General features: G+C 50.0%; 1 protein-coding gene across 2 annotated transcripts; it reads right to left on the bottom strand.

Annotated features, from left to right (window-relative positions):
- Nucleotides 1–929: 929 nt before the first annotated feature.
- On the bottom strand, nt 930–10,033 carry LOC104402721 (guanine nucleotide-binding protein G(I)/G(S)/G(O) subunit gamma-2). 2 transcript variants are annotated; one of them, XM_010010671.1, is made up of 3 exons: nt 10,014–10,033; nt 2,387–2,465; nt 930–1,295 (listed from the first exon to the last, which is right to left on the bottom strand). In XM_010010671.1, exons 1-3 carry the CDS (start codon nt 10,031–10,033, stop codon nt 1,167–1,169), a joined length of 228 nt encoding a protein of 75 aa, XP_010008973.1. In that variant the 3' UTR covers nt 930–1,166. The 2 variants fall into 2 exon arrangements, with proteins under 2 accessions (XP_010008973.1, XP_010008974.1); XM_010010672.1 differs by lacking the exon at nt 10,014–10,033 and having other exon boundaries at nt 2,387–2,482.
- Between the last annotated feature and the right edge of the window lie 4,525 nt (nt 10,034–14,558).

Genomic DNA, 14,558 nt, shown 5'->3' with positions numbered 1-14,558 from the left:
GTATCAGGCACCTCTGTGAAGGGGTGGCCCCACACTCCCCAGGCCGCTCCCCCATCCCTACCCATTGCGGTAGGGCTGCAGTGGTGGGTGTGGGAAGGGGCAAAACCATCCTGCCATGGGGCAGCATCCCACCTTGGGCAGCATCCTGATCCAGCCCCAAGGAGAGGAGATGCTGCTGAGATGCCAAAAGAGCAGGACACAGAACAAGGGAGGAGGGCAGAGGCACAGAGGTGTAGGAAAAGAGGAAAGACCCGGAAAGAAGTGGTCGACTTTGATTTTCGGATTTCTAGCTACCCCCAACGCCCAGGGGTACCCTAATGCAGGAGGTATTTCAGGCACATCTAAGGCATTGCAGGAGTTGCCTTTGCTTTCAGAATCGCCTCGGTTTCCTCCCTACAGCTTTTTCCACCAGCACATGGTGTCAAATGATAGAAAAGTCTGGAGCGGATGAACAGAGATAAACTCTCATGCACTACCACTGAACGTTGTCACAGGAGTATGAAGCACCAACCACAACACATGATTCACTTTTACTTGCAGAGCTGAAGCTAACCATATACAAAATGTTAGCAAGTGGGGTTCTCTGGAAACACGGAGCTCCCAGCACGCAGGGGGCAGGCAGGAGCTGCCGCGTCCTCGCTAACCCACCACGGGGCCGCTCAACCCCTCCCTGTGCTACGCTACCGCCAGAAACTAAAACGCACAAGACCAAACATTGAGTAACATCATAGTTCATCTAACCTGTCAATATACATCTGACAACTTAAATAAAAAATAATATTTTTGAAAGAAACCAACAATATCATTCTAAGAAGGCTATACACATCCTTAGCAGTTACTTTGCTCAGCACAGCTCTGGTGCTTTTAAATATGGAACAATAAAACAATTTTGTGAGCAGAGAAGTGACACAGATTTATTCTTTACATAATTTTTTTTTTCTTTCTAGGCAACTCTACAGACTTCAGATCTTTTGCCTTGCAATGCAGATCATCTTATTCCCCCAAAGGTAGCCAGGTTCTTTAAACATGCACATCTCTGTAGCTTCCAGGCCGTGTATTTTACTTATTTTTGTTTAAATTCTGCGGACTAGCAGGTTGTCCCCATTCCTAAAAACTCTACATCAGTGTTCAGGGTGGCCTGAGTGCTGGTCAGGCTCCTTGAGGGTTTACAGGATAACACAGAAGAACTTCTTCTCTCTAAAAGGGTTTTCTGAGGCCGGGACGGGGGTCAATAGAGGGTCCTCCTTGGCGTGGGCTTCACAGTACGCCATCAGGTCTGCTGCTGCTTTTGACACCTGGAATAGAAGGAGCCCCGTATTAGGGACAGGCTGTGCTGGGGACATCCCACCTGAGAGATGGGATGTCCCACGGGGCTGGCCTCACAGCACCCCTGGGCAGGTAACACCATAAGGTAGCCAAAGACCTGACCAATGAGCCAACAGCACGTCCCTGGTGGAGCTGATTTTTCACATGTGGACTCTAAGCTTGCTTGTCAACGTGCGTTCCCATGAGCATCCTTCACATCCTTCACCCATTCGCATCTTTCACCTGACTTGAGTGTAGCAAGGACCGACTTCAGGAGGCACCACATCCCTGACAGCTCTGCCCTCCATCCCTCAGCAGGGGCATCCACAGCTGCTACAGCAACATTTGCTGCCCTCAGCCACCGACCTTACTGTTTATTCAGAACACAGCGGCAGCTCCTGAGCTGCCCTACCTCACTCCAGACCTGAGAGGTAAGGTTTTACTTGCAAGCACCAAGAGATGCCTGCAGCCAGCAGCCAGCCCCAGAGCACCACTTTCCTAAGGACTGTCATCCAAAACCACCTCAGTGGAGAAGATAAACCCTCTGGGATCTCAAGCTTAAGCCAATGAGTTTATGCATGCCCAGAAGCAGCAATTCCACTGGGGTGGAGCAGAAGTGGTCAAAGCAGAGGAAACACCTTCCGGAAAGGATTTGGCTTTCCATAGGAAACAGGCTTTCAGAGTTGCCCTGGTAACCTCAAGGCTGAGCACTGCCCAAAGGACACTTTAAACCAGCAAGTGCAACAAACAGCACAGGTTTAACCTGTTCCCAAGAAGGTGAGATGCCTCATGGAGAGTCGCTTGTCCCTCCCCCTGGCAGAGCTCCAGGTGATGCTTCCAGCAGCTTTCCACAGGCAAGCATATCCTGCTGCCTTCAGCCACGGCCATAGGAATCACTTAAGATGAGCATCCTCCATAAACACCGCCCTTCACTGCATCCCAGCTCCCATAACGTGCTTTTGGCAGCTGCTCAGCAGCAGACACCACCTCGCAGCATAACTCTGAGCCGACAGCCAACTCCTGAGATGGTGTCAAGTGATAGAAAAGCCTGAAGCGGATGAACAGAGACAAACTCTCATACCTTTATCCTGTCGATGTTGGCCTCCATCTTAAGCTGCTCCACCAGCTTGCGGGCTTGCGCTATGCTAGCAGTGTTGTTGCTAGCCATGGGCAGGCCAGGCACGCTCTCCAGACAGGCTGCGGGTGCAAACACACAAGTGAACTGCTGAGCTGGCCAGAGAGCTGCTCCCAGCCCTGAAAAACACCCCAGATCACAGAATCATGGAATGGTTTGGGTTGGAAGGGACCTTCAAGATCATCCAGTTCCAACTCTCTGCACTGGGCAGGGACAACTTCCACTAGACCACGTTGCTCCAAGACCCGTCCTGGCCCCCCTCCAAGATGCAACCTGGCCTTGAACACTGCCAGGGATGGGGCAGACACAGGTTCTCTGGGCACCCTGTGCCCACGCCTCAGCACCCTCACAGGGAAGAACTTTTTCCTAGTATCTAATCTAAATCTCCCTTCAGTCAGTTTAAAGCCATTTCCCCTTGTCCTACCCCTATATGCCGTTGTCAGAAGTTCTTCTCCAGCTTTCTTTTTTATACAAGGACAGTGAGCCACCAGCCTTTGAGGGTAGATGGGTAGTCACTCACTGCCAGTGGTACCCTCCAGTGCCCTCCCCATCATTCCCAGAGCAGGGAATGCCCTAAGAGCCATGCTTAGGTGACACTGGGACCTTCTAGAGCACAGCAGGACCCCAGCTGAGCTGTATTGTCTTTTGCTGTTATATGAAAGGCTGTGGTGGCAACAAGGCAAAAGGAAATCAGAGAATGGGCTCCCCCTGGGCAGCCCTGGGCTGCCTGGAACTCCAGGCTCATTAACCTGCCCCAAACCAGGCACATCATCCAGCCCCACACCAATGCCCATGCCCAGCCTTCATCCTGTGTCCCTTGGCCTCCCTTGCTTTGTCCCTGCTGCCAGCTTGCACATTCAGATGCTAAACAGGATGCTGAGTTTCCTGTTTCTCAAGATTTCTACCCCAGGCAGGCTCATTAAGTCCACACCATCTCGATCACGGATGTTTTTCTGCTGCTTTATAACAGCCGCGAGCTCCGGTGGCCAGAAACCCAGCTTTCAGCTCCTCCAGCAGCCGATGCTTTTGCAAGCAGCAAGTATTTTACAGTGTGGGCACAGCCACGCCGTGTTGGCCCCTGCCTGGCTGGGGCTGCCTGCGAGCTTGAAAATAGGGCTTTTGGGGGTGTCCTGCAATAGCAGGGCACAGTGAGCTTCCTGCCAGCTCCTCAGGCAATAGGACAAGGATGGCACAGCCCTAAAATTAGGGGCTTTTTAGGGAGGACTGGAAAGCTATGAGCACGTTCAGCTCAAGCCCATCTTGGAGGACATAGAGGAGGACAGAGGCTAATCCTGGGATCTACAGAAAGAAACAACCTGGCACTGAGCAAGGTACTCATCCTTGAAGGTGACTGGAGTCATGCCAGAGGAGCTGGGGTTTCAGATGAGACTCCTCCCCAGCCACCCCCTGTCCCATGGGAAGTGCGAGGAGGAGTTATTTTTTACCAGAAGCAGGTCTCTCCGGTGATACGTTCCTCTAGGGGAAGATCTGCTCCTCTTGGCCGTTCACTACCTTTGAATAAAGAGAATATAAAAAAGAAAAAAGGAGCCAGGTTAGGTTGCTGTGGTGCCAGTCAACACAAGACCATTATTTATGGCATCAGGAAACCCAGAGCCCTCACAGATGCCGAGTCCTATACCCTGCCAGGAAGGCAGAAAGGCTGTGGGTTTCCTTCCGTATCCCCCCACCTCCCTGTGCCCTCCAAGCACATCCCCCAGTGACATTATTTGTTCATATTCAGTGAGATTTTCGGCACAGGAAGAGGTTTCAAGCCAGTGGGCAACTATCCGAGGGCTGTTGGCAGCCAGGCTTTTAGCTGGTCTCCAGCAGCCCCACAGCACATCCGAGCACGCTGTAGGATGCACAGCGAGAGGGGATGCAATTTAACCGTCTGGTGCACAGAGCATGTGGCAGGGCAGAAAGAGCATCTCTTGGGGAAGGCTGCCAAAATCCTCCCCCTCTTTGCCACAGCCCAGCTCCCACCATGCATCCCCAACAGCCCAAGCTCCTGCCCATGGCTGCTCTCATTGGGCAAAGCTCTGTGCCATCACTTGAGGTTTAGCTCAAGCATGTGCACTGTTTCCATGCTGGTTTTTCTCAGCTCTCCCCCATTTTTTTTTGCTGGAGCAGCAGGATGCCTCTCTCCTGCTTTTGCTTTCAGTTCTCCCTGCAAAGCCACAAAGCGGATGGTGGTGGCAGTGCCACCACATCTGTGGTGCAGCAGCTGGTGCTGGGCTGGTGGGAAAGCCAGTGGCCATAGAGGTGTTCACCAACCAACATGCCATTGCATGGTTTGAATGATGTAGAGACTTTTCTAATGCAGTAAATGTTATTCTCAGTGATGTTGTGCCATTTCATACAGAGGACCATGGTCTGTTGGTGCTCCGGTGGCAGGGAGTCACTTAGGGACTGTCATGGAAAGAGGCACAGGAGTGGGAACGACTGCTGAGAGCTTCTGTATGGCTGATACAGCCCTGATCTTTTACAAAATATATGTATCCAACCCTGCTACCAGCCTTCTGCAAGGAAACTCTCCCATGCTCTTACTATGTCTAGCCCTAGAGGCAGTAAGGAGGAAAAGACAGACCCAAAAATAAGGCCAGAGAAGACTGAGACCCTGCTGGGACAGGGGAGGGACATCTGTGCAAGCACCCTGCTGTGCATAGGGCTGCTGGGATGATGCTGGGGACCCGGCTGATGCTCAGCCAGCTCACAGGACCCTTGTAACACCAGCAGCTGGCCATGCTTGGCCCCTCTGCAGATACCTCATGTATGAACTTGAACCAGTTTGGGGCCAGTGATGGATTTGCAGTGTTTCCACTGGGTGGAACTGGCGAGCAACTGGGTGGGCTTCCTTCAACATGAATACAGAAAAATAGCAGATGGCACTTCAAAGTGAGCTCGTGAACATCCCCCACCAAAAACCAACCCCTGCAACAGTGCAGGCACTGGTTGGGCAGTGGTGAGGCTGTTCAAACAGCACAGCCACAAAAGCTGCTTTAATTCCAACATGAGGACACCCCACTATACCCCCAGGAGAGTGTGGAGCCACCAGGAGCAAACCCAAAGACTTTTCATTTGGATTTGACTTAAGCCAAGCCAAGCTGCTAGAGCGTCCTCCTCTCCTTCTACCCCTAGTGCCTCTTTACTACGAATTGTAGTCATCCAAACTACACCCTGGCAGGTGCCTCTGCAGCACCACCGTGACTAAGATGATTGCAGGCAGCTGCCTGCTGCCTTCACCCAGGAGCAGCACTGCCTACACCAAAGCAATACGTGTATTTATATCTCTTCCCAGGACCCAAGGAGGTGCTTGGACTGCTGCTGAACTCTATGCTGAATGAGAAAATGTGTGTTTAAGTACATAGTGGGCAGATGCCGAGAGCATTAGACTTCAGACAAATTAAAACCACCCTGGAAAATATATAAATCCTCAGACTAGAGGAAAAATGCTGAAATATTTGAGTGGCCGTTAGAAGGAAATTATTATTTCTTTGTTGGGGCAAGTCCAGAGAAGGGCCACAAGATTGATACGGGGTCCTGAACACCTCCCATATGAAGACAGGCTGAGAAAGTTGGGGCTGTTCAGCCTGGAGAAGAGAATCTGCATTGAGACCTCTGAGCAGCCTTCCAGTTTCTGAAGGGGGCCTACAAGGTTGCTGGAGAGGGACTCTCTTCATCAGGGACTGTAGAGATAGGACAAGGGCTAATGGGTTCAAACTTAAACAAGGGAAGTTCAGGTTAGATATAAGGAAGAACTTTACTGTGAGGGTGGTGAGGCACTGGAATAGGTTGTCCAGAGAAGTGGTAAATGCCCCATCCCTGGCAGTTGGGATGTGCCAGGTTGGACAGAGCCTTGGGTGACATGGTCTGGGAGGGCTGGAACTAGATGATATTAAGGACCTTTCCAACCCAAATCATTCTACGATTCTTTCCAGGCATCTTATTTCCTAGCAGTGTCATTCCTCCATGGGCAGGCAGTGGGAGTGGAGCTTTCAGAGCTGGGGCTGGGGACGTGGTGGATGCAGTGAACCCACCTGACCCCATTCGGGGAATCTAGATATTCCCAGCACAGCAGGTAATAGCAGCCCTTGGACACAGCAGGTTTGTACAGGCTTAATGGCACTCACAAGGGAATACACACGGCGCCTAATTTCATCCATTTAATGGCACATGTGCCTGGATAATGTGACTCCCGACCACAGGTTAATGAGTAAGCATGCTATTCTATTTTCATGCTAATGATGTTTAGCATGTACAGTACATGGATATTGTCTCTTTTGGGCTCTTCACTGTAATCACAACTCAGGATTTCGCCAAGTTGTTTCAATACTTGCCTGTTGTGCAGAGGCATCACGGGTTATTTACTGTATGTGGCAACAGATCTCATTCAGTTAAAAGGACGAAAATGTGCTTTCAATGAATGTCTGGACTCAGAAATTTTGCTGCTGATTTTTGCTAGCTGTTACCTATGCCCTAAAAAGCACCTAATTTTTTGCTGACTGTTTAACAAAGAGCCATTGACATATTTGAATGACACTTCTTTCATCAGTGGTACCCAGCCAAAACAGAGATCAAAAATTGGGATTTAGCTGGGCAAAGGGTGAGGGATGTTCCTGACATTGGCACACTATCTAGCATTTATGGCTGTGTCTGCTTTTGCTCTGCTCGGTCTTCAGAGTTTACTCAGGATATGGAGCAACAAAACCCAGCCCATGAGCTGCCCTCCATCACTGCTTCATCATGCACACAATGAGCTGCTGCGTAACAGGATGAGACTGGGGTTTAATTTGCTCCACATTGAAAGCCTCCATTGCTTCAGGCCAAAGGACAAACATCCCTCCTCCATCCATAATCACATCTACCTTGCTTTCTGGATGCATTTCTCTCTCCCAGCACATTTATGCACCCCTTTTAGAGATTCCTGATCCAGGGGAGAGCGTTGGTGCTGCTCCCATGCCCCTGTCCCTGAGCAAATCATCACAGAGGCACTGTCCCCCATCCCTCCTGCCAGCACACAGCCCAGCCACTAGAGACTCATTTAAGTCAGCAGTAAATTAATTTGCCAAGTTGCCTGCTGCTCCCCATCCAGCTCCAGCCTGGTGAGCCGCCAGTGCTGCCTCTTGGCACAGCCTGGCACAAGCTGCCTCACCATGGCACTGCCTCGACCCAGGAGCAAGGCAAAATGCCATGTACAACCCAAAAAAGCCACTGTGAAAAGAGCATTTCCTGATGCCAGAGCAATCGAGCCCTCCTGCTAAGCTGCCTCCTTCCCAAACTGGGCTCCTGTGGGGCCCTGGCATCCCCCAGCTGCCAGCCCTGCTCGCAAGAGTACATCAGCCTTCGTTTGCCAGCTCCTCATCGGCACAAGCTGCTGCCTCCTTTGCAAAGAGCTGTGTGCACCTTGCACCAGCTCCATCACCAGCCTCAAACCCACAGATCTGAGCCTAACCGCCCCTCTAGCTTTTCTCCCCCTTTTGCTTGGGTTTTACCTCAAGTTGCTAGTGGGTGGAGACCAGAATTCTCCTCCATGTTCAAAATAATGCATTTTAAGGTGATTATTGAAGGTAATCGGACTAAATATGCAGCTGGCACTACAGAAGGGGTATCCTGAAGCACATTTTGCGCTGGGTTGGATCTGTCACTTGTTCAAAGGCAGCGCTGACCCTAGTTGGGACACTGGCATCCTTGCAAAGCATTTTCTTATGTTCTTGAGGGTGCAAACAGGCATTGAGTAAGATTTTACAGGTGTCACAAGACACCTCCTGCATCTTTAGGGGTCTGCAGCCTTTGCACACCCAACTGCAGTCCTCTGCGTTTTTAAACCTGTGGATCACATCCTCTCCTGTTGCCCAATTTTCCAGACTTTTTTCACCTCCCAGTGGGTTTTTCTCTACTTTGCAGAAACAGGTTCTCCCCACAGCTGCCAGCTGAAACGAAAGGAAAAGTGGTGGCCTGCAGGAATGAAACCGAAAGCACTGACATCTGCCACGGCAAAAAACTCACCATTCCTCTGCCATCGAGACTGAAAGCAGCTCCCCAGAGCACCACACAGCATCACCCACCTCCGAGAACAGCTCCTTTTCGGAGTGAAAGCAGGAGCCTCCCTACTTCTCGGTTTCAGTTCTAAAGTCATGCTTTCCATCACTTGTGTACTGGTATTTTCCACACAGTTAGTGGCAAAGCAGGTGAACCCCATTGGGCACCCACTATTTTGGGGAGCACAGACCTCAGGCTTGTTCCTACCAGGCAGTCATCACCTAGGGGTTTTTTATTGGTCCAGAAAAGGTGCCAGGCTGGGTATTGTAACAGAGGAATTTGTTCCAGCTCTCATTTGTGCTGGTATTGCTCCTGGCCCCTGCACATCCCAGCAGCTGAGGCCAGTCCAGCTCATTGCATCCCAGGGGTACAGCTAGGCGCAGGGCCAATGCGGTCCCTGCTGAGGCAAGCAGGCTCTCCTGAAAAGTGCCTTTTCCTCCCCAAAACCCAGGCGTGATACAGCACCCAGAACAGACAGTTGAGCGTATGGCTGTGCTGTCACTCCCCTGCAGCCAGCACTGCTGGTCACCGGACGGCTGGAGTGTGGGAATCCCTCGCACGGGGCTGGCTGGCTTTTCAAACAATCCTGTTGCTTTTGCTAAAAGCCATCGCTAAAAATATGGGCTCGCCTGAAAAATAATTACTAAATATATACAGAAAAATACAAAAATATTACAGACAAAAAGAAAATAGCAAAGCCATGTTTCCAGGGGGCGGAAGCTGGTGTAGTCACGTTGATCTCGGCAGCAGTTGCAGACCTGGCTGGGAAAGGAGCCTTAATACGCCCAAACAACATGTGTTTCATTATTTCCTTAAGCAAAGAAAACATCATGGGCTAGATCTGTGCCCGTAGGCTCCCATCACACAGCTTCACTGGGGAAAAGGACCTTATTCTTGGCAGTGGTTTCAGCCACTGCTCCCAGCCCCCATCCCCAGGGATTTTATTCCTCTTTCCAACATCCATTTTTTACACTTGATGTCCAATACAGTGCTTAAATTGCCGATAAAGCAGCTCACAGAGCAGAGACGTGCTGGCAAATAAATAAATAAATTAAACAGCACCCGGGTGGAAGATGAGCCTGTTTCCATGGAAACGGCTTCATTATCACACCAGCATTGGATCCCTCCCGCCAAACAGGGGCGAGGTGGGATGGGTGCCTGTTTCGGGCCCAATGCTGGTGTTTTGCCTGTGTCAGTGGGGTTTGATGCCTGGCCTCCCACTGCTTCCGCAGCAGTTCGGAAGAGTGCCAGATCTGTTGCCCATCTTAGAGTTGTGCAGCCCTATTTCACCCCAAAAGTAGCACTGGAGTCAGACCCCAGCCTGCTTCTGGCTCAGCCAGCCCTGGCTCCCCCAGCAAATCTGGAAAACCGAAGCAATGCAAAGCAAATAGAGTACGAGGGAGTTGCAGCAAAGATTTTTCTCTTCCCTAATTTTGCCGGGCACTAAATAAAGAGCTCACACTGGAGCTGGCTTTACAGGGAGCCTGGCTTGGGGTGCCCCCTCCATCCACCTTGTGCTGCCAGATCCAACCACTGCTGCAGCCCAGATCTCATTAGTATCTGTAGTAAAATGTATGCTTTTCCATGAAGTCTGCAAGCACTAAAGGTTTAACAACATCATAGAATCTGCATGGCTTGGGTTGGAAGGGACCTTCAAGATCATCCAGTTCCAACCCCTTGCCACCAGCAGGGACACCTTCCACTAGACCACGTTGCTCCAAGCCCCATCCAGCCTGGCCTTGAACACTGCCAGGGACTGGGCAGCCACAGCTGCTCTGGGCACACTGTGCCAGCGCCTCAGCACCCTCACAGGGAAGAACTTCTTAATACCTAATCTAAATCTCCCCTCTGTCAGTTTAAAGCCATTCCCCCTTGTCTTGTCACTACATGCCCCTGTTGAAAGCCCCTCTAGAGATTTCTTGTTGGCCCCTTTGGGCACTGGAAGCTGCTCTAAGCACTCCCCAGAGCCATTTCTTCTCCAGGCTGAACAACCCAGCTGTCTCCATAGCAGAGGTGCTCCAGCCCTCTGATCATCTACATGGCCACCAACAGGTCCCTGTCCTTCATATGTTGGGGGCCCCATCCTTTTGGAAAGCTGAGCATGTCCCAGCACAGCCCACCAGGACTGATTCTCCAGGAGAAACCGCCTTTCCAAGAGGCACATAGAGATCGAGAGAGGAGCGGGGAGCAGCTGCATTGGGGCCAAGTGGCTCCAGCCCCATGGGGACATTTCGGGTCTCACAGGGCTGTCCTTTTGCCTGGAGCAGTCACTGTGCCATGGGTGTCATGCGAAAGTGAGAATCTCAGCTTTGTGTTTTCTCACGGGCGTCCTAACGGCTCAAAACAGAGGCAAAGAGAAACCAACCTCAACTTCCTTTTTCTGTTTTGTTGTTTTTTTAGGTTTTTTTTGTGGGGGGAGTGGGGTATTAACAATTTTTTCGGGTGAAGGAGCAGACAGCACAGCCTGGGACATCTGTACCCATCCCTCCTGCCACTATTCATAGGAAATGGTAAGTCTCTCTGGCCAGGTACCGACCTGCTCCAGGATCAGCACAAGGCTCTAGCACCACAGGAACGCCACCAGGGTTGCCAATCCCTGTGCTGAAGGTCAGGGGTTTAACATCACCATTGTTTCCCCAGGTGACAAAGCTGGGTATTTCCAGCAAGCCAAAAAGCCATGTGACCCCTGACCCAGCCCTGGGGCCTGTGGGGATGCTCCTCTGGAAAGGAAAAGCCATCCCATCACCATCTGGGGGAACACCCTGGGGAAAAAGTGTTTGGTCTTAATGCAAAAGGGACAAACCCAGCAGTGAGTGCACATCAGGTACTGGGAGGATGGGCGCCCTTCAAGCTTGGTCAAAATACTGCGGAATAAGGATGCCCAAATATGTGGTCCAGCAGTCCAAGAAAGCAAAGCTGCTTATACTGTGGCCCAGAAAGAAAAAGGCCTCAGCTGTCACGTTTCAGTGTGATACACCAGAAGGAACAGATAAGGGCATGCATGCTGTCACACCATCCCCAGCACTGCCTTTCGGTTCTCCTGCAGCAGAGGGTTCAAGCAAAGGTTCCACTTCTCTGGCCCTCACCTGGGCTGAGCAACACCTCTGCTGCAATTCACCAAATCTGAAAGTGATTTCAGGGTTGCGTTTTTCCATTGATTTCCCCCTGTATGGGAGTCAGCCCAGGCTGGAGGTCAATGGCACTACGTGTAGCCCTGGCCAACGCACTTCTTAACATCAGTTAAAATACTATGCAGATATCCTTAAAAATAATTGAGATTATTATTTTGCGTTTCTACTGCATCAACAGCCAGTAAAAGCCAAGTTCCTCTCACATAATGCACTGTACCCATGCTACATAATGCAGCAAACCCTTTCTTTAGGATTATACTTATCCTGGCACGACTCTTCCCAGGCTGGAGTGACCCCGATATAACCATGTCAGGGGCAGCTGGTGGTAACCCAGCACTACCAACAGCCATGCACCCATGAGGCAACAGCTATACAGTAAAAGTATGAATGAATTGACCAAATAAAAAATTCCTGTTGAAACCTCGATCATCTCTTGACTACCAAAATCCTCCCTATGAAACCTGTTTCCAACTGATGAAGCGGCACCAGGGAGGGTATCCCTTACTTCAGAGCAGAAGTTTCTGCTGCAAAGGAGACTCTAGGTCTAGGAAACACAGACCACCTCACAGCTGGACAAGAAAGGAGCAGAAACTCACAAAAAAAGCTATTTTTTTTTCCATGGGGAGACTTAAAAACCAAAATCACCTTTTAATTAGAAGCATCATCACACCTATGACTTCTCAGTTGCTTCATTTCTTGATTTCTTCCCCAAAACAACTCAAATTGACCCTGAAATAAATTCTTTGTACACACCTCGCTCACAAATCCCAGTTCTATGCTGCTTGTCCCAGGAAAAAACAGAGATGGTTAAAGCTGCCAAGGAAGCAATGAGGTCCTGTACCAGGAAAAGGAGTTCAACATCTGTTCATACAGCTCTGAACTCCTGACCCTTAATTAAGGGAAGCAGCCAAGAGGTATTATTTCATGTTAATTAACTGATCCATTCTAGGGTTTCAGTTTTTAACATCCTGCTCATAAGTATTTGCTATGGTCAAGATAAAGACCTTGAGGGAAAAGTGCGAAATGAGGTTTGAAAGCAAAGGGAAGAAGAAGGGAGTGCTCAAGGCGGAAGCATTTCACACAGCATCGCCTTTGGAAAGATTTGGGTATTTGCCTATGTCAGCAACCATTCCTGAAGGGACAAACCCACCCTGAGTGTCACACAAAGTCACCCTGAATTCAAGACCACAGTGACTTACCAACTGCCTGCCTTGTCAGCATGGGGGCACAGCCACCCCAAGGGAATTGGGGCAAGCCCTGATTTGGCAAAACCATTGCATTTTTAGATGGCAACCTCCCTGTGACACCAGGAAATGAGAAGGAGCACGTGGATTTTGTAGTAGTTGCTGTCATGGTGCCAGGCTGATGGGCTCATCCTTCCACGAGGCATTTTTCAGCCCAGCTAAAATAAGCCCAAACCCGCTCCTTTTGCTTACAACGCAAGTGCCTTGCCTTTCCGCCCAAGTAACTTCTGCAGTACATGAAGCTCTCAGCTGCAGAAATCATTGCAATGAGAAATCATTCTCTGATGATTTCACCCGGATCAAACCTTTATTAGAATTTTATTTTAAGTAACACTCACACAAAGCCTAATAACCCTTTCCAGCCGCTGGGAATCACCCACCAAGTTGCATCAGCAAAGAAACAACCCCGTTAAGCATCCCATTAGTTTTAAGCCCCCCCAGGAATTACCTTAGACTGCTTTAATTAGGTATCCACCGTACAAAAGAATTAATTAATTAGTGATAAGCACCTGAACCACATTACTCATAAGGCTCTATTTCAAGCTTCAAATACAGCAAACAGGTCACAGCCTATCTGCTATAGTAGAGCAAAGCCTTAGTGCTGCTGCCTGGTATTTCTCTTCCCATCCCTGCCATCAAAGCAACAGGGCTGGGAGCTTTTTTCCCTTCCTTATTTCTTTTTCAGTTTTTTCACAGCATCCAGACCTCGTGCCTTTAGAGCCACTACTCCAATAGTGGATGCACTGCATGGAGGTGGGAGAGCTTTGTAATTACTTTCTGAGATTAGGTGTGCTTTGGGCACGGGTTATGAGGTAAAATCTTGTCTCTTGCAGCTACAGTTACTCTGCAAAGACTTCACTACAAAGCTGTTGCATTACAACAGCACTAAGATACCTGTTAAATGAGTAAAGCATTTGCTGATGGCCAGATCCCAAGCTGCAGGTGGAGGATCACCACTAAACATGGGTGATCTTATCAGGTTTCTGGGTGAAAGAAGGGGGAGGAGGAAGAAGAAAAGAAAAATACCACTTGCTATTCTGTATTTTCACAATCAATAACTTTGAAAAGTAATTCACTGTGGCTTGCACTGGCTTTGGCATCCTCCAAGCTGACAGTCCATGGCAGGGATGTGGGCAGGGATGCAGAGCCCTGGCGGTGCTGCAAACCAGGTTAGCTGGGGCTGGCTGGGGAGAAGTAGGTTGCTCCTCCATCCTCGGTTGGTGAGCTGACCCATATTATCTCAATTAAATTTAACTTCTGTGGCCTGCTGCTACCTTTTTTTTTTTCCCCCTGTAACCTAATGCATTTCAGTCTAAAGTAGGACCCGATAACGGAGGCAGTGAGTACACCTGGGTCCTTCCTGATGCAAGGAGGAGAGGAGGGCACACCCATCATGACAGAATTGGGACAGGAATGTGGAGAGGGATCAAGACGCAGCAGCACTACAGCTGTGGGCTCGGCAGCTTCCCTTTGCTCAAGACCCGACCGACCTGCATTTCTCCTGACCACAGTGCTGCTGCAAAACAGCCTTTCCCACACTATTCCCCTGGCTTGCTAAGCCTATCTCCATCCTTACCCCCTCTCCATTGTGCTCATCGCTAACTAACCTCCACATACAACATTCGGTTTTCCCATGGAGCCTAAAATCCCTGAACCAGCCCATTTTCCCCTTAAAAAAGGGAGGCAAAGCCTCCCTGCCACGCC

This window comes from Nestor notabilis, unplaced genomic scaffold (genome assembly GCF_000696875.1).
Source record: "Nestor notabilis isolate BGI_N333 unplaced genomic scaffold, ASM69687v1 scaffold5373, whole genome shotgun sequence".
Lineage (NCBI taxonomy): Eukaryota > Metazoa > Chordata > Aves > Psittaciformes > Psittacidae > Nestor > Nestor notabilis.
The sequence above is the reverse complement of the archived record's forward strand: the minus strand, read 5'-3'. Positions and strand labels throughout refer to the sequence as shown.

What these genes read in the sequence shown, in the direction of transcription:
- LOC104402721 (XM_010010671.1), bottom strand. Translation starts at nt 10,033, where the DNA reads ATGAGATCTGGGCTGCAGCA. An exon ending in ATGAGATCTGGGCTGCAGCA is followed by an intron (nt 2,466 to 10,013) that starts GTGGTTGGATCT and finishes GCCCATGGCTAG; the next exon opens with CAACAACACTGCTAGCATAG. An exon ending in CCAACATCGACAGGATAAAG is followed by an intron (nt 1,296 to 2,386) that starts GTATGAGAGTTT and finishes CTTCTATTCCAG; the next exon opens with GTGTCAAAAGCAGCAGCAGA.